Source organism: Ochotona curzoniae, unplaced genomic scaffold, assembly GCF_017591425.1.
Source record: "Ochotona curzoniae isolate NIBS_2020 unplaced genomic scaffold, NIBS_Ocur_1.0 scaffold_4701, whole genome shotgun sequence".
In the NCBI taxonomy this organism is placed as follows: Eukaryota; Metazoa; Chordata; class Mammalia; order Lagomorpha; family Ochotonidae; genus Ochotona; species Ochotona curzoniae.
Window position 1 is genome coordinate 256,972 of NW_024467122.1, and position 21,902 is coordinate 278,873.

The 21,902-nt window shown below is 56.3% G+C and overlaps 1 protein-coding gene across 6 annotated transcripts in view; it reads left to right on the forward strand.

Moving 5' to 3' along the window:
- The window catches only part of NTRK3 (neurotrophic receptor tyrosine kinase 3), a 196,773-nt gene that overhangs the window by 15,708 nt on the left and 159,163 nt on the right, over window positions 1–21,902 (forward strand). For all 6 annotated transcript variants that reach the window (XM_040969387.1, XM_040969388.1, XM_040969389.1 and 3 more), the window contains exons 2-3: window positions 20,558–20,632; window positions 20,938–21,009. In XM_040969387.1, the coding sequence (XP_040825321.1) occupies window positions 20,558–20,632; window positions 20,938–21,009 (147 nt within the window). The remainder of the gene's footprint in view (window positions 1–20,557; window positions 20,633–20,937; window positions 21,010–21,902) is intronic.

Genomic DNA, 21,902 nt, shown 5'->3' on the forward strand with positions numbered 1-21,902 from the left:
TCCAGAGGAAAACAGCCTGGGGTGACTTCGAAATAGATTCTCTCTGCCCCATTAACTTATTCAGTGGTGTAATGGTCCTCTTCCCCTCAGCCTTGAAGCCGTCATTAAAGGCAGAGATTTATAAAAGCAGAGACTGAGCCTTGGTCAAACTTCCCCTCTGGGCTGGGCAGGGTGGGCAGCCTGAGATTCAGCCTGCGCCACCAGGTTCCTGCAGCAGGGGGCGCTGCAGTTTGCCCAGGGTCACTGCAGGGTCTGGGTCAGCCCCCTGTGGTCCTCACTGGGCCCTGGGGCCTCTCTTGGCTACCATCAGCTCACAATCTGCTTTGGGTCACTTTACTGGAAATCAAGGCCGCAGGAGTGGCTCAGGAAGCAGCCAGCCCGTCTGATGCCAGGTCCTTTCCAGCCAAGTGGTGGGAGGGCCAGCTGCCCAGACGGATGGGGGAACAAATGGCCACAGGACAGGCAGGAAACTGCTGTGCAGAGGCTATGCTTGCCAAGTTCACTCAAGTCGTGGTCAAAGCAGTGTGATAATGCGTGAAGTCCAAGGAAGTGGGTTCTGTCCAGGACGCTGCAGTCTGCTCACTCCTGTTGGACACGGCCGCGGGACGGCAGGGGGTCAGAGAGGGTGCTGTGAGGTCTGCACATGGCCATGCATGTGAATGGCGTGCAGCCTGGGCTGTGCGGACAAGGGGTGCTGTCCCCTAGGCACAGATGGGATCCAAAGAGGAGTGGATGGGGGCAGGCTCAGAATGCAAGGGAACACTGGTGTGCTAGCCAGCGGAGGAGGGAGGCAGAGCCAGGATTCCCAGAGGACTCAGCACCGGGCCCGGAGTTGTGGCTCTAGTCTCTGAGGGCTTCAAAGAGTTCACACAGCCTTGACAAGGGTTGTAGGTGTTTTTTGGATGGAAAACCTGAATCACTGAAAGTGGAAAATAGGAAAAGAAATGACTTGCAGCCCCAGCAACGGAAGAAAAACAAAACAAAGCAAAGCAAGGCGTGTTTGATGGAGTTCCAGGGTTGGTCTAGAACCAGTGCACTAGGTTGGAGGAAAGATTTCTGGAAATTCTGTAGCCATGAGCAGAAAATGGGTGCTGGAACGGGGCTGCTCCTCCTTCCCTGGCTAGAGCGCTTGGCGGCTGCAGTGGGCAGGAGCATGGTTTCTGCGTCTCTTTCCCTGGGGCACAGGGCTCAGGTGACCTGAACTCCATGTAGACCAGAGCAGGTCGCTGTGTACAAGGGCTTCCATGGGCACACAGCGCCATGACTGTCCCCATTGGCAGTGTGCATCCAGAGTGTGAGTGACCCTGTAATGTGTGAAAATGAGTGTCCTGCAGTCTGTTGTGTGTGTGTGTCCACAGTGTGGGGGTGTGTGTCCACAGTATGGGGGTGTGTGTGTGCCCACAGTGTGGGTGTGTGTGTGTTCACAGTGTGGGTGTGTGTGTGTGTCCACAGTGTGGGGGTGTGTGTCCACAGTATGGGTGTGTGTGTGTGCCCACAGTGTGGGTGTGTGTGTGTCCACAGTGTGTGTGTGTCCATGGTGTGTGTGTGTCCACAGTGTGTGTGTGTCCACGGTGTGTGTGTGTGTCCATGGTGTGTGTGTGTGTCCACAGTGTGTATGTCTGTGTCCACAGTGTGTGTGTGTGTCCATGGTGTGTGTGTGTGTCCACAGTGTGTGTGTGTCCATGGTGTGTGTGTGTGTCCACAGTGTGTGTGTCCACAGTGTGGGGGTGTGTGTGTGTCCACAATGTGGAGGGGTGTGTGTGTCCACAGTGTGTGTGTGTCCACGGTGTGTGTGTGTGTCCATGGTGTGTGTGTGTCCACAGTGTGTGTGTCCACAGTGTGGGTGTGTGTGTGTGTCCACAATGTGGAGGGGTGTGTGTGTCCACAGTGTGGGTGTGTGTGTCCACAGTGTGTGTGTGTCCACGGTGTGTGTGTGTGTCCATGGTGTGTGTGTGTGTCCACAGTGTGTGTGTGTCCACGGTGTGTGTGTGTGTCCATGGTGTGTGTGTGTGTCCACAGTATGGGGGTGTGTGTGTCCACAGTGTGGGTGTGTGGGTGTGTCCACAGTGTGTGTGTGTGTGTGTGTCTACAGTGTGTGTGGGGGTGTGTGTGTCCACAGTGTGTGTGTGTGTGTCCACAGTGTGTGTGGGGGTGTGTGTGTCCACAGTGTGGGGGTGTGTGTGTGTCCACAGTATGGGGGTGTGGGTGTGTCCACTGTGTGTGTGTGTCCACAGTGTGTGTGTGTGTCCACAGTGTGTGGGGGTGTGTGTCCACAGTGTGGGTGTGTGTGTGTCCACAGTGTGGGTGTGTGTGTGTGCCCACAGTGTGTGTGTGTGTGTGTGTCCACAGTATGGGTGTGTGTGTGTCCACAGTGTGGCTGTGTGTGTGTGTGTCCACAGTGTGGGGGAGTGTGTGTGTGTCCACAGTGTGGCCGTGTGTGTGTGTCCACAGTGTGGGGGAGTGTGTGTGTCCACAGTGTGTATGTGTCCACAGTGTGTGTGTGTGTGTCCACAGTATGGGTGTGTGTGTGTCCACAGTGTGGCCGTGTGTGTGTGTCCACAGTGTGGGTGTGTGTGTGTCCACAGTGTGGGTGTGTGTGTGTCCACAGTGTGGGTGTGTGTGTGTCCACAGTGTGGGGGAGTGTGTGTGTCCACAGTGTGTATGTGTCCACAGTGTGTGTGTGTCCACAGTGTGGCTGTGTGTGTGTGTCCACAGTGTGGGGGTGTATGTGTTCCGCAGTCTGTTGTGTTCCCTGGGCCAGGTGTGTGTGTGCGCAGGCATGTGCTTGCACAGGTGTGTTGTGTCTTTAGGGGAGCCTGCAGATGTTCTTCATTGGGAAGAAGGGGAGAAGCAGAGCTGACGGAGCAGGTGGGAGGCAGATGTGGGACTCAGGTGGGGAGGGCAGAGCACAGACGTGTCGGAGCTGGTGCTGAGTGACAACAGCAGGGGCAGGTGTTGGCATCCCCAGAACCTGAGCACGGAGGGAACAGGGCTGCTGGGAGTCAGGCAGCAGGCAAGCCAGCAATGGGCTGCAGCGAGGTGGCCTGTCCCTGCGGGGGGCCTTCCTGTGAAAGTGTAGCAGCACAGGAGCCAGCTGGGCAGGGTGGCACATGGCTGGGTTGGGCAGGGCAGGGTGGGGTCGGGGCTGGGTGTTCCTTCTGCGCAGCCAGTGGCTAGCCCGCTCTGTGAGTGTCTGGTCGAGTGTGCGGGGGCACTGGGCTTCTCCTGTGAGAGCTTCAGGTGCCGGGCTGTCCAGTCTGTTCAGGCCTTCTTGGCTTGGGCATCTCCTCCTTGGGCAGTTCTGTTGGTGGCCCAGGCCTCTGCTGTCCTCAGCCTTTGCTGTTGGGCTTCTGGTGGAGCTTCAGGATTGGTGGTGCCAGCATAATTAGTAACAATGGGGAAATCACAGCAGCCACTAAGGTGCTCAAGTGGCTTCTCAAGAGAACACCCTGCTGCTCGGGAGGGAGGCCCACCGGAGTCGGGAACTGCATTTTGCAGAGTGCCAGTGCCAGCCTTCCCACATAGCCAGAGTCCCAGGCTGGGGGTCTCTGAGTCCCGCAGGTTTCCTGTGTGAACTCCCAGGCACCCTTTGTCTCCCTCCTGGCCGTGGGAGAACTCGCAGTGAGGCCAGTGCCATGCTGGAGCTGGCAGCCTCTGCGGGCTGAGGGCAGCATTCCCTTGGCAGCTCTCAGCTCAACCAGGTGGGGAAACCAAGGCACGGAGGAGGGGTATGCCCAGGGTTCCCCAGCACGTGCCATACTGTGGGCAGAGCTCAGGCAGTGCGTGGAGCCTCCGCTGCTAACCTCTCATCTCATGAGGCTTGGCTGCCTTGTGACCTGTGTGGGGTTTCTGAGCTGCAGAGCCCGTCCCTGCCATCAGCTCCATGAGAAAGCAGCCTGCACTCCAAGCAGGACATCCATAAGGCAAGCTAGGTGGGCTATTCTACCGCTGCTGGCTGTGTCTCATGTGGGTGGGAGCTCTGTGTTGCAAAGCTGGCCAGGGCAGGGGTCTAGTGCTGCCCTCAGGCCTGCCTGCAGGCCCAATGTGTACTGTGCTGTTGACCAGAGTATTGGCTTCTGATGGTGGGGGGAGCACTGTGTGTGGCCCACGACCTTCTCTGTCTTGTCTCTGGGGGCAGGGAGGCGTCAGACACAGCTGCCACCCACACTCACGCCTGGAGGTGCAGGTCTCTGTGCTCTTGTGGGTGGGGTTCTGCATGCACAGCTGGTCAAGGGCATTCTGCTTGGCTGCACCGTGGAGGTCGTCGTCTGCTAGGGGCCATGCCAGCTGGGACCTTGACATCTGCCAGCCCCAGCCCCTCCCCAGTCTGCAGTTCTAGTTGGAGAGTGAGGCAGACAGCTGCTCCTCTCCTGTCCACCCTCCTACCAACCTCCACTTCCCCTCGTCCTGGCTGTGTCCAACCCCTCCTCTCAAGGCTTGGTGTGAATGTCGGGGACACCAAATGAGACGGCCAGCAACCCCAAAGAATCCCATGGCTCTGCAGTGGCCCAGCGGGGATACGTCCACTGGCTACACCCTGGCCAGCCTCAGTGTCCTCTCTGTTGTCCCTGGGGCCTGAATGCACCCCCCTGAGGTCCTGGGTGTCCCCATGCCTGTGTAAAGATGAATGCGCAGCCGGAGTTTGGCCCCTGGTTTTGCCCTATGAGTTGTGTAGGGACCCCTGGCTGGCTCTCCCGGGCCAGAGCAGCCTTACTGGCAGGGTCACCTTGCACTGCTGGGGCCAGCCAGCCGCCTCATGGTTCTGTGTCGCTTTCCTGTTTGCTGTAATCCAGTCAGCCCCTTCTGCGTTCGCATGGGTCAGGAGTTGGTGGGGGCCGGAGGGGACAGCCCTGGGCTCAGGCTGTCCTGGCCTCCTGAGCTGCCTGTCTTGGGAGTGTGTCTCACCTCGTGAAGCCAGGAGATGCCCACTGAGGGTGGGTGTGATGTGAAGGAAAGTGGTCTGCGGGCTGGTCCCCTTCCTGTTGATCACAGATGAAGCTGCCTGGAAGAGCCCCTGCCCGAGCGACACGCTGGTCTGAATGTCTTTAGACGCTTCTGTCGTGGGCCTTCTCTGTGACCACAGAGACTGGCTGAGGTCATGACCAGGTCGTCCACACGTTAGGCCCTGCGCCCATTCCCCAGGGTCTGTAACAGGTCTGGCTGCACCCCAGGGACAAGCACAAACACTTTGGAGACTCAAGTGAGCCAGTGTAGACCCCAGGGAGTGCTATCCAGGCCCTAGTCCTTCCGCTGCAGCCCTGGTCCTTCTGCTGCTCGTGTCTACCAACTGGGTCCTCTCAGAAACACGCATGGGAGCCTCATTTGCTACCCCTAAGCCTTCCCTCCAGGCCCTGCGTTGCCCTGGCTTTGCTAAGGCTCCGTGAGCGACAGAGGCAGGGTTGGGGCAGGTTTGGCCCCAGAGCTGGCCCTGTTCCTCTGTGTGTGGGGGTGTTCTGTGAGGCCCCAGATGTCTGCAGAGGCTGTGGCCCCTGCTCCTGCTGCTGTTGAAGGTGGTGTTTCCATGTTATATGTGGAGTCAGCCAGCAGTGTCAGCAGTACCCCAGGAGGACTTCTGGGGGTGCCTAGCCCTGGTCCTTGTTGACTCCTGGGTTAGATGATGGTGTTGGTGGCTGCCGGCATGCCTGTGTGCTGACTTGGAGCAGGCCCCTGCCCAGTACTTTATCAAAAGTTTCTTGTTCAAATTCCCTAACATGAACAAAGGGATTGTGTCCCCAGGGAGGAGGGGTTGAGAGCGGGGGCTCTGTGGGGGCCTAGAGCTGGGGGGAGCAGCCGGTGAACGCTCAGGCTGGGTGTGGCTGTGTGCGGTGGATGGTGAAGTGCCCAGTGGGTGACCCTGCCTCTTCTGGCTTGGCAGCTGCTCTCGATACTAACACAGTTCACGTGACATGGGTCAAGTCCTGCTCCCAGCCCCATTCTAGAATTCTCTGGGTCTCTGCTGTTCTCATTGCTTATCCCCACACCCCCAGCTCTGCTGAGAATTGCCCGCTAACCTTGCTTCTTCTCCCTGCAGTGCCCTCTGGGCAGCAGGGGACATGGGCCAGGACTGCCAAGGAAGCAGGCGTGCATAGCACACGGCGTGGCTGCCTTGGGGTCTGACCCCCGACATCTGGTGCCGCCTGTTGGGAGCTGTGCAGAGCTCAGGTGGGAGGTGAAGGGCCTGGGGCCTGGGAGGGCAGGGGTTTCCTCTGGAGCAGTAGGGCTGCTTGCCCAGAGCTCTCCTCAGGTGCCACTCAGAGCAGTGACCCCGCTCTCAGGGTCAGGCTCAGGAGAAGCCAGGCGTGCACAGGGTGTCCCAGCATGCACAGGGCTCCCTGCCGTCTGTCTCTGCAGAGCTGGGCTGCTCCGAGCCCAGCAGGGAAGAGGTCTAACTTCCCTGACATGGCCTGGGCGCTCGTAGTGTCTGCGGTAGGTGCTTCCCGGGCAGCTGTGCAGAGTTCCCGTGGGCACAGCTGCTGAGGAGGGGTTCCAGTGCTCGCCCTGGGGCTGGGCGGTGCAGGGTGAGGGCAGTGCTGCGGGGTGGGGTCGGCCGATGTCGCCCACTTCAAGCAAGCTTGCTTGGTGGAGGTAGATGCGACCAAGGAATGGTGCCCGGTTTACAATGCGCTTTCCGGCCACTTCCATGAATGCTCGCCTGACTTCGTGGTGAGCTTTTGGAAATCGGTGTGCCTCGGCTGTATTTTCCTAGTTTTGCTCTACAAACTGACTTTATTGAGTTACAGTCGTGTTATGGATGTAATGTAATTACCTACGTGTTCAGGATCTACTTAGGGTTGATTAACGGAAAAAAAAAAACCTGCAGCATTTTCCCCCCTCTGTGTTTTCCACAGCACTACAGCCGTATACAGACTGCCATGCCAGGGGAGGAGCGTGTACAAGCGAACAGGCACAACTTTGCTGGTTTCCCTCTTCACCAGGCCGCCAGGAAGCCTGTGGGCACGTGATTCCCGGCCATCACCCGCTGGGCATGCGCAGTCCCGCCCAGGGGCGTGTGTCCGTGTCTGACAGCCACCGGGCATGCGCAGTACGCTCCCAGGGCTACTTAGCGTCCAGTCAGGGCTGGTCGCGGTGCTCGCCTGGGCTTGTGGTCCACGAGGGAAGTGAATCTCCCTGGGTCCATTGTTTTGTGCAGATCTGTCTTTAGTTCTGAGTGGATTACCCGGAAGTACTGGGTGTGGAGAGCAGGTCAGGTGGGTGTGGACCTGAAAGGAATGGGGGAAGGCCTGGAGTTCCGTGGGCACAGCCTGCTGTGAAGGGTCCCTGTGGGCGCACTGTCCCCACAGCCGGCTGTGAAGGGCTCCGTGGGCAAAGCTGGCTGTGAAGGGTCCCTGTGGGCACAGCCGGCTGTGACGGGTCCCTGAGGGCGCACCCAGACCTGAGATGTCCCCACAGCCGGCTGCGACGGGGCCCCGAGGGCGCACCCAGGCCTGGGCATTCCCACAGCTGGCTGTGACGGGGCCCCGAGGGCACACCCAGGCCTAGGATGTCCTCGCAGCCGGCTGTGACGGGTCCCCGTGGGCACACCCAGGCCTGGGACGTCCCCACAGCCGGCTGTGACGGGTCCCTGTAGGCGCACCTGGGCCTAGGATGTCCTCGCAGCCGGCTGTGACGGGTCCCTGTAGGCGCACCTGGGCCTAGGATGTCCTCGCAGCCGGCTGTGACGGGTCCCTGTGGGCACAGCCAGCTGTGAAGGGGCTCCGTGGGCGCACCCAGGCCTGGGACGTCCCTGCAGCCGGCTGTGAAGAGGCCCCTGTGGGTTGTTGGGGGGGATGGGCATGTTTGTGCCCTGGTGGAGGTGGTTTGTTTGGCATAGGTGTTGCCGCCAGGCTGGCCTGCCTAGGGGCCTCCTGGAGCCTCCCGGATGAGGCTGGCCCTGCCCACTCTTGTCGCAGCATAGGAGATTGGGTGACTTGGAGGACCAAGGTCCCGGTCCTGCTCGGAGCTGACCCCTGGAATCTGACCTGGGGTGGTGAGGTGTGGCCAGTGGGGTGCATGGACTGGCAAGCAGAGGGAGGGCACAGTTCTCTTGCTGAGTGTCACCTGCACAGCTTAGGCCACAGCTGTGTGCCAGTAGCTGCAGCACTCATGGGGGAGTCTGTGCTGTCCCCACCTGGGCTTTGGGGCCCCGTCCTTCTGGCTCCTGTAGCTTCTGCTGTGTGGCCCAGGTGGCATTTTCGCAGCTCCCACCTGCTGTGGATCCCTACCAGATTCCCCACCCAGTTGAGAGGGGCACCTCTCTCCTGACTGGTCTGCTCCACGACTGGCTGAACAGCACTAATAGGTAGCTGGGGACTGCCGGTGCACGCTTCTCTGGCTGACATGTGGTGGCAGCAGGCATCGCCTGGCATCCCAGACCCTGGTCCTGGCCAGTTTCTTGTCACCCTAAGAGTGGTTCTCAGCTGCAGGGGCTGTGTCCAGTGCCCCAGGTCATGCCTGAGACCGTGGAGAGGACCCAGCCCTTTTCCCAACCATGCTATGCTTTCATCGCTCTTCACCCCCACCTAGGATGAAGTTTACTTTTACAGCAGGTGTGGTCAGTGCCTGCAAGTGCAATGGGACGATAACGGTGCTGTGTGGGTATGGACTCTCACAAGTATCTGCCCCCGTGACCACGTCAGGGCTTAGGATCGCAACGTGCTGAGAGGATCTGAACCTCATGGTGCTGCCAGGGACCGTCACGTTTGGCTTGGCATCAGCGTTTGTGAACACAAGCACTGTGCCACCAGCAGTGCTCAGGTCGCCGAGGCAAGGCCAAGCGGCCAGACCGGGGTGTGGACGGCCGAGGGAGGGAGGGATGTGCAGCCAGGTGGAGTGGGATGCCACGAGGTTTACAGGTTAATATTTCTGAGTTGATCATTTCTGGAAATTTTCATCTAAATAATTGTGGATCACAGTTGAGTGTGGATACCTGAGCCTGCTAGAAGCTGACATGGCAGGCAGGGAAGGGGCAGGGGCAGCTGTGCGGGGTCTGGAGACTCTGGGTCTGTTGCCAAACCTCTGTCCTGAGTCCCCAGGTGAGGTCAGTGGGTCCTTCGCCTGCGTTTCCAGAGAAGCACACAAGTCACCAAGAGGGCCTGCGAGTACCTCAGGACACCTTTTCTGTTACAGCCACCTACGCTTGGTTCCCCCGGAGTCCCTGAGTTTGCTGAGGGTGGGACTGGGCCTGCTATGCTCTGTCCAGGCCGAGGTACAGTGCCCACACGCTGAGGAACCGATGCTGCTTTGTTGAATTCAGGGCTCTCAGGGCTGTTGCACCTTATGGTCACCTGAAGGGCCTTTAAGACACAAATGTGCAGGCTCCGCCTCAGACTCGTGAAGCGGTGGTGGTTTGTGTGGGTGGCACAGGCACTGGTGCTTCTAAAGGGACTCCCAGGAACCGTGAGTTGGAGCCGGTCTTGGTGGTGGCTGTAGGCCATTGCTTGCTGGTTACTGATGAGTGTGGTCCCCAAGCCCAGCTCCTGCTGCCGCTCGGTTTAGTTGGATAAATATCTACAGTGCCTATGCCTGCTGGCACTCTGCAGGCCTCCTTTGTCCCAGCAGCCGTGCGGGGCCTGGTGCAGATGCCCAGATCTCCTTCTGGTCCAAATTTGCACGTCCCAGGTGCTTGGACGTCTGCATGCAGTTCCAGGCCACTACCCCTCCCTGCCCCATTGGCCTTGACGTAGGAGAAGTCGCCTCACTGCCCAGTGTGTCTGGAAGTACGTACAGGACTGTGGTTCAGGTTAGGGTAGATGTGAGGACCCAGGTCCTGGGCCAAAGGGCAGACCCTTCCCATACCCAGTACCCACTTTGCTCTTCAGGAGTCGGTCCACCTGGCCCCATATGTCTGGGCAGAATTTGGGGATCACATTGAGGGTAGTGCCAGCAAGATGGGGTATAAGGGGCAGTTGCTTGCTTGGGAAGAGCCTCCCTCAGGGCCTGTCCTCTGGGCTGGACCTTTGAGAAGACCCCAAACAAAGGCCCATGCTCTGACACTGTTTGGTCCCCTGGTCAGTTGAATGGGGAAGCCACGTATGTGTCTCCTGGAATGCTGCACATCTGAACAGGACCTGGGCCGTCTTTGAGACATGGCCATAGGGGTAGCTGGGCTATGGGCAGGAGGTCAGGAGGTCAGGAGGTTGGGGTGAGAGGGGCTGGGGCTCCGCTGCCAGGACGTGTGGTGTTGTCCTGGGTCAGGTGTGTGGGGTTCCAGCTTTGCTGCCCCACCCAGCTGCCCTTGGATCAGCACTGCTGTGCTCTGGGCTTGCGGGTGGGGCCGCGGCTGGGGTACGGTGGAGGAGACAGTCATGAGCTGCAGTAGTTCCTTGTTTGCTTTGAGTGCTACATGGAAGGAATGCGAGGCCCTGTGGTGGCCCCAACTGTAGGCTGGAAACCTTATTCCCATGACTGGAAGGATGGGGACCTTGGCAGACACAGGCCCTGGCTGCCGTGGTGGGCAGGGCAGAAGTAGTGGCTGTGTTGAAGAATGTGGCTTTGTCAGACTGTTTTAAGAGGGCTCACAAGGTCCTGGGAGACAGGGTGGGTGGCCCTTCTATCTGCAACTGGGGCTGGGGGTCCTCTTGACTTCACATGGATGTCCTTGTGCCCACCAGGGCAGGGTTGGACAGGCTCCATCCTGGACAGCAGTCACGGCTGAGGGAGCGCTCCATTCAGCCGTGTGCCCCAGGACCTGCCATTTGTTCATTGGAACCAGGACAACCATCCTGAAATGAGAATGCCGACCTGGGGGAGAGCTTCTGTTCTCTCAGCAAGACTGCGTGTGGCTCCATCCCCTTCATGCTGGCCAACAAATCCTGCCAGAGCTCAGGTCTTGAGAAGTCTGGGGCAGGTCAGGCAATGCGTGATTCCACAGAAGCTTTCCTGGCTGGTGGGCTCACTCCAGGCCTTCCCTGTCTGGAGGAGGATCTCTGAGGGCAGGTGGCAGGTGGAGAGTCTGAGCGCTGAGGCCATGTCAGCCAGTCTGGGCACCAGGTATACCTTGCTGTTGTCCTAGTGCTTTCTTGACCTACAGATCTAAGTCCTGCTGCCTCCAACCTGCGTTAAGCTCTGTGGTTTTCACAGTGTGGGCAGAGCCATGGGAGGAGGGGTATGTCAGGGCCCTGCTGGGGGTGCTGTGCTTAACCTCTCTCATTCTGGTACCCATGAGAGTGCCCATTTCCCTACACCAAGGATGGGATGGGAGGTACAGTGTGCTCTCTTGAGTCCATCAGAGTGGCACCTAGTGGCCCAGTGGGAGAGGGGTTTGTGCTGTCACTGTTGTCCTGTCCTGCTGTGAGCAGCACTGCTGATGGGGACAAGGGGTTCCTGTTCACAGCAGGCAGCACTCTAGGGGAACATCATCCCAGAGACCACAGCTGGCTACTGAGCATGTGTGGGGTGAGTATGGGTGGTGTGGGCTGCCCCTGACTTCACACTGTGTTGAAACCCATGAGCTCATTCAGGGAGAATTGTTAGCAACTTCTCTGTGTAGGCAGGGCTCAAAAAGACCTTCCTGTGTTACAAGTGGCTCTAGTGCAGGAGGAGCTGGGCCACTGTCCACGCCAGGAAGGGTGAGCAGTGTTAGAAGTGAGTGGATAAGAGCACGGTGGGACTGCACAGTTGGAACCCACCCAGGTTTCTGTGATGTGCTGTGGTTTTTCATGCTGTTTGATGCTGCTCCGTTGTTGCTGACATCTGGTTCTTGGAAACAGGCAGGGCACTTTGCTAGTAGGAAGAGTAGTGGGGAAGCACTGCTGGAGGGTGAGAGAGCTCAGGAGTTGGCTGGGTGGCAGTGCCAGCTGTTGGACAGCCACTGGGCAGCAGATCAGGAGGGAGCTTGGGCCTACACTTCAGCTCTGGAGATGGTCACTGGCCTTTTGGCACTGTGGTGCCATCATTGATAAGCAAGATGTGTTAGGATTGTTATGGAATACAGTGAGGTAATGGGGGTAATGCAGAGACTGACATCCCTGTTAGTCCCAATACCATGACTTCTCACTCACATAAATTCGAGTCCTGCAGTGAGACACAGAACTGGACAGGCAGATATGATCCCAGGCCCAGGAGCTGTTTGACAAACACTGTCTTAGTTTGGGAACCCCTAGAAGCAGACCTGTTGAGAAATATTCAAGGATAATTAGTTTACTTGAGAAAGAACTCCAAGAAACCTAAGTGGAGTTGTGAGGAACTGAGACAGGAAACCAGAAAGTGGCTTACCAAGGCAGCAGCTGCTGTGGAGCAATTGGAGTTTAGTAGCAAGGAGAGGACTTGGGAAGAGGTGGAGAACAGGGCTTCAGGGCTGTCCCAGCCAAGGAGGCCTGAAGGGACCTCGGCATGGGAAGCTGGCTGGCATGGTAAGGGGCACTGCTGAGGGTGCTGTGGCAGGGGTGTGACATCTCCACTGGCAATCTGGTCCCTTCCTTACCTGTGCAGTTTGGGCTTTGGCAGTTGTGGGCTCTCACTTCTGAACCAGACATGGATCCTGGGCTCTGGCCAGCCCTGTGGCAACGTGGGCATGATTGCTCTCAGCAGCACCACAGGCCAGGGGGAGGAGGTAGGCTGGAGGCAGACAGTGAGGCTTCCGAAGGAAGGAATTCGTGTCAGGGATAGTCTGAGACCCAGCTGACCACAGCACAGACAAATATGTTAGCCCAGAGTGTTCTTGCCTCTTGTCCAGAGGGAGCAGAGGCCAGTCATGTTTGGAACACCTGCTTGCTGCTCGCTTCTTGGAGTTCTGCTTCAGATTACAGCACTGTGAGCACTGCAGCAATTTCTAATTTCAGCTAGCCCAGTGCACAACTGGAGAGGACCCATTCTGCAGTCATGGAGGCCAAAGGAAAAGGCAGAAATGAGAAGTGAGGAAGAGGGGGAGCTGGAAGCTAATAGGACAGGTGGAGAAGGGGCTCCTGACCTTTCCTGGGGGCCCCTTTGGCAGCCACTATGAATCGGAGGGGTCTCCTGCAGATTCAGAGAAAGCCAGTCAAGGTATTTGGGAACTAATACATGGACCCCTCGCACTCTTCAAACGCAAGTAGAGCACAGATGAATTTAAGGCTGGGTGTAGATCTTGTTGAGGAGAGAAAGAAAAAGAGGGATGAGAGTGCAGTTGAGGTTGCCTCCCACTCATCTCAAGCTGCTGTCCTTCCGTGGACGGGCTCCCCAGCTGTTACCTCCCTGTCTGGTGAGCTGACCTAGTAGACTTGGTCATTCTAGCAGACAGAACAGTTTTATCAAGGAGGTAACCCTCCAGTGGGCTGTTCTGGCCAAGGTGTCTGAGCCCATGATACCCCAGACATCTGCTGGCATCTTGCAGGCACAGGGTATCACTGGCATTAAGTCCCTCAGAGCAGTGGCCATAGCCCCCCTGGAGCTGGCAAGAACAGTCTCTTTCTCCCTCCTTGTGGCTTTTTACCCCACCTGGCTGTGCATGGAAGAGAGTTGGGCACTACAGATGTGACCTTGTCCACCTGCAGTGACTTGGGACAGCTTCATTACTTCTACAAGCCAGGGACTCTTTCCTCCCAGTGACCGGCAGTGAGGATACCAGGGTGCTTGGGTGTACTCTGAGGTGGAGTTGCAGTGAGAAAACCTGCCTCTTCAGAGGGGAAGGCACTGCCCTGGAAGTCTAGGCAGTGCACTTGAGCTTAATGCTCGCTTAACAATCCAGCTTTATAACTTCCACATTGAGCGAATTAAGCCCTGCATGTGGGCAGCTGTTAAACAAATGATAAGTGCTTTCTAACTCAGTAAAGGATATCTGGGGCATCTCCCATCATCCTAAGGGGGCTGGCCTCACGAAGAATGGCTCTGAGCTTGTACTGTGAGTCACAGCGCCATGGCTCTGGCCCGAGTGACAACCTCCCCTAGCTCAGACTTTCTTCCAAGGCCCATCAGGGAAGGAAAAGACAGGACCTGCTTTGTACTGTCTCTGTTTTTGATCAAGGACCCCCTTTTCTCCTGATCAAGGTGAAGGTGAAGTTATTTAGTAGGACCCAGGGATTTCTTTTTTAAGATTTATTTTGTTTGAAATGCAGAATTTGGGAGCGGGAAGACAGATACACACATGGAGAGAGGAATAGCTATCAGTCAGCTGTCTAGAAACAGCTTTCATTTGTTTGTGTATTTTCCAAATGGCCACAACTGCTGCGTCCGAGTTAGGCTGAAGCCAGGAACCTGGAACTCCATCTGAATTTCCCATGTGTGTAGCAGGGGCACAAACTCTGCAGGCATCACCTGCTACCTTCCCAAGCACATTACCATGGAGATAAAGGAGAAGCTGGGACTTGAGTCAACATTCATATGAGATGCTAGAATTGTGGGTGGTGCCTTAACCCATTGTGCCACAGTGCTGCCCCTTAAGGGTTTCTAATCAGTGGGGTGTGACTCTGCCTGTAGACAGGACTAGGTACTCTTCATGGGGCCTCCTGTTGTCACCCACCATGAATCTAACTGCTTTATGCCTTGGTCCTGAGGCAGTGGTGTTTTCTAGCATGCTGTGAGCCACTGTTGAGCTGAGAGTTGCAGGGACAGGGAGACAGGCCATGTGCCCTCATGGGCCTTGTGTCTGCTAGGGAAGAGATGCAGTAAACAAGGAAACGTGCGCACGAAGTGACTGGACACTCTGACCGATGTTTAGCAGACGTCAGAATAGGTTCCCCTGCCTTGCTGCCAGGGATTTGGGGATTTAATTCCTTACTGTGGGGCTCACCTGTGCATTGTAGGATGTTTAGAACACCCTTGGCCCCTATTATTAATGCCAGTGGCACCTGAACAGTGACATCAGACACGTCCCCAGGCACTGCCAATGTCCCCTGGAGACATTGTCAGCCCCAGTGCTTGAGAGCTATTGGTCTGGGACTTGGTAACATAGAAAGGATGTGTGTGTGTGTGTGTGTGTGTGTGTGTGTGTGTGTGTGTGTGTGTGTGGGCAAGTGGTGGTGCCGTGGCTCAACAGGCTGATCCTCTAATTTCAGGCACTGACATCCCATATGGATGCTGGTTCATATCTTGTCTACTTCACTTCCCATCCAGCTCCTTGAGTATGACTTGGGAAAGCAGCAGAAGATAGCCCAAGTGTTTTGGACCCTGCACCCACGTGGGAGACCCTGAAGAGGCTCCTAGCTCCAGGTCAGCTCAGCTCTGGCTGTTGCAGCCATTTGAAGAGTGAACCAGAAGATAAATGATCTTTCCTTCTCTGTATCTCCTTCTCTCTGTAAATCTGCCTTAAAAAAAGCTGAAAGGATAAAGAGAAACCTGTGGCGGGTATGCTGGACAATGGCAAAGGCTGTGAGCAGAGAGAGGGAGCTTGATGTTTTGGGACAGGAAGGAGACAGTGAAGCTGAAACCGAGGGAGGAAGAGAAGGAGCCGAGCTCCTGGCTGTGAGCCATCTCTGGCCTTGTGGAGTCTAAATTCCCCCCCAAAGTGTGAGTGAAGGGAAAGTCTTTGGAGGTTGGTTGGTTTGCTTTGGTTGGAGATGGGAGATGAAGTTTATGTTTCAGAAAGCTAATGTGAGAAGGGTGGGTCTCAGTTGCACTGGTGTGGACCAGGGCTGCTCTCTTGAGGCAGCGGCCTTGTGAGCTGCATGCGAGCTGTTACTGGGATGGACTTCCTCATGGGATGCACATCCTAAGGGTGAGGAGGGAGAGTTGGAGTGATGGCTGTGCCATAGTCTGAGACATAGCAGGCTCAGCCGGTGGAAGCAAAGACTGGGATTATATCTGCTTGGATCCTGCACTGTAGGGGCAGGTCTGGCTGGAAGACCACATCGAGCACAGATGGGCTCAGATCTGAATCCTGGGTGAGCTCATCTTGCCTTGGGGGAGAAAGTGGAATGAGGAGCTTCAGGCTGAGATCTGGAGTCAGAGAGGGAGACCAGTGAGTAGACAGCATATATTCAAGAAGGCAAGAAGAGAAGGGCTGTGTGCAGGTAATGGGGCCATCTGGATACAGGGCCTCTGCAGGTCAGGAGGCTTAAGAGGGAAGAATCTGGTGATTTCCCAATGTGATCTGTGCTGGTGTTCTTTTTAGCTTTTTTCTTTTTTAAAGATTTATTTTATTTATTTTTATGGAAAGTCAGATATACAGAAAGGGAAAGACAGAGAGAAAATCTGTGTGCTAATTCATTCCCCAAGTGCCACAATGGTCAGAACTGAGCCAATCCAAAGCCAGGAGCCAGGAGCTGCTTCCAGGTCTCCCAGGTGGGTGCAGGGTCCCAAGGCTTTGGGACATCCTCGACTGCTTTTTCAGCCCACAAGCAGGGAGCTGGATGAGAAGTGAGACTGCTGGGGCACGAACTGGCGTCCATATGGGATCCTGGGACATACAAGGTAAGGACTTCAGCCATTAGGCTACCATGCTGGGTCCCTGTGCTGGTGTTCTCACAGTGTGGTCTCAGTGCAGTGGTAGATACTCCAGGGGAGGCAGTGATGTGTGTGGAGGATAGGACCATCTTGTCCTGTTTCTGAGTCCTGTGCTAAGCTCCCCAAGGCCTGTCCACAGCTGTACCCTGGGCCATCTCCATCTTCAAAGGCTCAGCTCCTGGGATGATGGGAGGTAGGTGTGGGCCATTCCAGCTCCAAGTTTGGGGTCTTCTGGAAGTAGGTCAGGCAGCATTGGTCTAGAGGCCTCATAGGTGTGTGCTCATCTATGTGGCGACTCAGGCAGAGATTGAGGGCAGGAGGATCAGATACAGCCTAAGGACACACATGCAGTTCTGTGACAGGCTTGCACCCCAGTAAGCAGGACAGGGTGCGTCAGCTCTGCTTGCAGATGAGGCAGAGTGTGGTAGCTCTGGCGGGAGGCTGTTGAAAGACAAGAATGGATAAGGGTGTTCAGTGGGGCCTTGGCCCTTGTTGAATCCAGAGGTGGATGTTACCTAGGACACTGGTAGGTAAGTCTAGGTGGGGGGCTGTCATCTTCTGGAGGTTCTCCCAGAGCCTGAGGAACTCCTCAGTGTACTGGGTGGGGCACACATAGATGGCATCTGGCTCCTAGCAGGTTTTTCTTAGTGTGTTAGCACATGGCATCTGTGCATCAGGAGAGCGCAAGTGGACACTGATCTTTTGTCTGTGTCCTCAGCCTTGAAGTTGATCGGGGGCAGCTCTGGGGCTGCTGCCTCCCATCTGTTCACCACAGAATCCAAATGTTCTTCCAGCAGGTTCCAGACACGGGCTGGCTGCTGTGGTCTTTGGCACCTGCTGCCTGTGGTAAGCTGTATCTCAAGTGTTGATAGGCCAGGTTACCAACCCAGCACCAAGCCCTCCAGGCATTGAGTCCCCCACCACAGCTGTGGTGTGGCCTGGACTTGTTAGCATGATCCAAGGCCACGCCCCCCAGCTCCCTTGGTGCCGCAGGGAGTTTGTTTAGAACTGTTGTCTGGATTGCCAGGCACAACACACCCTAATAACCAATTTCCTCAGTGCCCTGCCAGGCTTTGGAGTCAAGTGCTTGGGAATGTGTGTGTATGTGTGTGTGAGCACTAATGCACACATGACAGTGTGTGTGTGAGCACTAACACAGCATGACATAATATGTGTGTGTGAGCCTTGATTTGCACATGGAATAGTGTGTGTGTGTGTGTGTGTGTGTGTGTTTTGTGTGTGTGTGCTCTAATGGAGCCCAGTGAGGATTTATTAGGAAATGGAACTCCAGGCTGCTTTTGCTATGCACTTGTCTTGATCCTTCAGTGTAGCTCCCTTCGAGAACAGATTAGGTGCAAAGATGAGAGTGCTGGGCTGAGAGCACATGGCATATTGACCTTGTTTTCCAAAGCTCCTGTGCTGGGGAAAGGCAGCTCCCAGAGCAGTGACTAGAACCCGAGATTCCTGGTGGACCCCGCAAGCATGGCCTGCAAAGCAGGAAAACTTGTTACCAGAGCTCACAGCAAGAAAGCGAGAGTGATTGTCTAACTGTGTGTGTTTTCATTGTTGTTAAAATCCCCATTGGATTCTAGTTTCTCTTCTTGACCATGGTTCTGACCATGGCCATGCACCAGGGTGGTGTGTGTCCACTGGGCACATTGGCAGGAAGTGGTTGACAGTGTCTGTGAGGTGGCTCATATGGGAACGCTTGTGAGGCTCCGAGGGACACTGTGCGCATGGTGGGCAGTAGAGGCTCTGAAAGTGAAGCCCACAGGCCGCAACCAAAGAAAAAGAGCATGTGGATGGGTAGAAATGACACAGTGACAGTAATGCCTGACACGGAATGAGCTTTGGGTTCCGAATGTGTGGAGCACCCAGCATACCACGGGGTTGGCAGTAGTATGGGGGACCAAGGACATTTGAATGCACTGTTTCGCCTGCTACTTAAACAGCAAGGAGGTTGCTCATGCATCTGGCAAAACAAGAAATATAAGACCAGTAAGGTGAAAGTGCAGCTTTTGCATTTTGGGGTTATAGAGAGTGGCCCACCACTGTGGTGAGTGAAGTGACAATGAGAGGCAGCAGTGGAAGTTGGATGACGAGGCAGTACCAGGATTGCCACATCTCAAGAACAGAGGGCTCAGAGGTCTCACCACCATGTGCCCTGCCTACTTCCACCATCCCCTGTGGAGACCTTTGTGCTCAGAGGGCCTCAGTGGGCACTGTGATCCTCTGGGGTCAGGTGGAGGTGGACACACCAGAGCTGCGGAGTCTCCCATGCAGAGCAGCTGCCAGCCTTCAACACCAAAGCCTAGAGGTGGAAGCAGCTCCCTGTGACATGTTTTTAATGAAAATGTGGACCACACAGCCTTGCCAGTCTGATATTTAGATGCTTGTGGATTGCCAGCTCATTGCCACACTGGCCCAAACTGCATAGGAGGAAGGAGGGCTCTGTATAGAAGTGCATTCTGATCGAGTCTCACTGAAGACTGCTGTGCCCTCTGTGCACTGTTGAGTTGTATTTCATCCATGCTACTAATCAGGCTAGTCCTGTGCACCTCGGGGTACACACACTGGGGAGGGGTTGGGCTGAAAAGAGCAAAGACTGAGTGTAGCACTGGTTTGTAGCCCACCTGTGTCAGGCATGCCAAGGGCTCTGGGGGGGTTTGGAAGAGCGGTTCTGAGTACATTATAGTCTAATGTACTCTGTAGCCTACTTGTATCCGGCACACACAAGCTCCAGGTGGGACTGACAAGAGGGGCTCCATATGGGCTTTGATGGACAGGTGATTGCTGGGAGCTGTTCTGCCGTGGGTAGTGTGCTGTGGTGCATGTTGTCATCTACTCGGTGACTGTGGCCTGGGAGTGTACAGAGTGACCTAGTGGCACATGGTTGCCAGTTTATTACCCTGGTGGGGTTAGACCAAGGAAGCAGCCTTGGGCTGGGTGGTTCCCAGAGATTCTGGATCTGGAGCTCAGTGTGGACTCACCATCCCCGTCCCTGGCTGTTCCACAGGACCCCAGGAGGACATGCTGGGGAACAGGCCGTCAGCCCTTGTCGTCACTGCATGGTTGGAAGTTCTTCCAGAGGCCCTGGCAGCCGCTATCCTGCTGCCTTCCTGGCTCCCGTTTGACTTGGTGGCAGATGGCAGAGCCACGGGTGTGGCAGAACCGGGCAGAGCTATGCAGGACAGGTGGCTGTGTGTGCCAGCCGGAGCATGCCTGGGTAGCTCTGTCTGGAGTGGGCTGCCGCTTCTCTGTGCTGACACCTTGTGGGTCCTGTCCGGAAGGGTGGGGGCAGGGAGGCCAGTTTCTTAGCCCCGTGGGATAGCAGTGAGGGGTGGGGGCAGGGAGGGCAGTTCCCTAGCCCCGTGGGATAGCAGCTGTGTGTGAATGGGCGTCTTTGACACAGCCTGCATGTTACAGAGCCCCGGGCATCAGTAGTCTGCCCATGAGTAGCCTTCTGCAGACACAAACTCCCAGTTTCTTTGCTTTCTGCTGGAATTTGGCACTGGTTTATATCTGTTGATTATACAGCTCTACTTAACAGTGATTTATGTCTTTGATGAAAAATCCAACAAGCTGAATTGATGCCTACTTAATGCACGAGCTCCTTCAACTCCAGGTCCGGGGCAGAGAAAGGGAGCAGTGCTAGTTTAGGAGAGGCGAGTGGGGCCGGCAGCTGCCCGAAGGCTGTGACTCCCAAATGTGCCGCCCTGTGAGGTGTCTTGCTGCTTTCAGGGTCAGTACCGGGTTCACACCACTGCTTCTCCTGAGCCTTCTGATGGGGAGTGGTTGCTGGCGTCAGCACCCTGTACTGAAGCCACTCTCCTTTGTCATTCAGTGTCATTGGTGTCCTCTTCAGGGGCAATGACTGGGAAAGAAAGAGCTTGTCCTTTGTCCTTAGGAACTCCTAAATAGGGGGAAGATGAGTCAGGAGAAGCAGGCAGGTAGAGTGGAATCTGTAGCCGGGGGTAGGGAGGGTACATACAATGCCACATGGCCATTAGTAAACCCACCAGGCAGCCTATCTCCCACAAGGATTCCACAGGCAGGTGGCAGGACTCCTGCCAACAAGAGGAAGGCCCTGGGCTCAGAGGTTTGACCATGATGGAAGGCCAGGCTTGCATTTGGCTGACCCTGGATCCCACCGTGGGGCCTCTCACTCCAGTGCTGATTGTCCTGTCTTTCTTCCCTGCAGATACATCGAGAACTGGCCCAGCTTGCACACGCTCAATGCTGTGGACATGGAACTCTACACTGGACTCCAGAAGCTGTGAGTGCCAGCCCGGGCATGGGGGTGTGGTCATGTCACCCTTGGGACCTCTGGTGGGGTTGGTACTGCACCCTTAGGGGTGGCACACATCTTAGCCCTGGGACCCCAGCAAGGCCAGGTAGTGGCTGCAGTCATGCCATGTACCGGGTGCTGCCTCTGCTGGTGGCTGTGAGGACCACAGGAGCCCCTATGTTCACTCCTGAGGCAGGGTGGCTGCCAGTCCTTGTTGAGGCCCCTGTGAGGCATGAGGTGTGGCCCAAGACCCCCGGTCTCCTCTGTGCTGAGCCTCTTTTCTCCCTGTCCAGGACCATCCGGAATTCAGGTCTGCGGAGCATCCAACCTAGAGCCTTTGCCAAGAACCCCCACCTGCGCTACATGTGAGTGGACATGCCAGGGACGTATGGATAGCAGGCCTGGGTGGGGCCACGGTACCCTGGGATGTAGACCACTATGTGCCTGTGGCAAGGTCCTTACTTCTTGCAATTTCAGTTATGTCTTCACAGAGGGGCTTTGAAGCTTGGTGGTCAGAAGGAAGTGCAGGGGGCCAGGGGACTGCTGACTCCAGCGTTGAGGGAGGGTTGGGAAAAGTCCCCCGCCCCCCGACTCTAGAATTGAGGAAGAATTGGGGACGAGTCCCTCCTGAATCTAGGATTGAGGGATGATTGGGACAGTCCCCGCCCCCGACTCCAGGGTTGAGGCAGGGTTGGGCACAGGGGACTCCTGACTCCAGCGTTGATTAAGGGTTGGGGACAGGGACCCTCCTTACTCCAGGGTTGGTTGAGGCAGGGTTGGGGACAGGGGACTCCTGACTCCAGTGTTGAGTAAGGGTTGGGGACAGGGGACTCCTTATTTCAGGGTTGAGGCAGGGTTGGGGACAGGGGCCCTCCTTACTCCAGGGTTGGGTGAGGGCTGGGAACAGGGACCCCTGACTCCAGTATTGTTCTTTTTGCTGGTGATATTGCATGTTCCTGAGAATAAATGATGGGAAAGTTGTTTGTGATGCGAGCCCCTGTGGTCATCCCAGAGTCTGGGTCTGAGGTGGGGCTGGGAAAGCAAGGGGCAGGGTGGACTGAGCCCTGTCTCTAGTCAGATGTGGGTTCAGTGAAAGCCCAAGGAGGTGTGATAGCTATCCCAGATCAGTCAGCCTTGTTTGAGACAAACTCACATCCGGCGTCAGGAGGAAAAGTCGCCATCAGGGGACTCAGCTCCTGTCAGTGTCTTGTCTTCGCCCTCTGCTGTGTTTCTGGACGGGCTTCCTTGGGGGTCATAC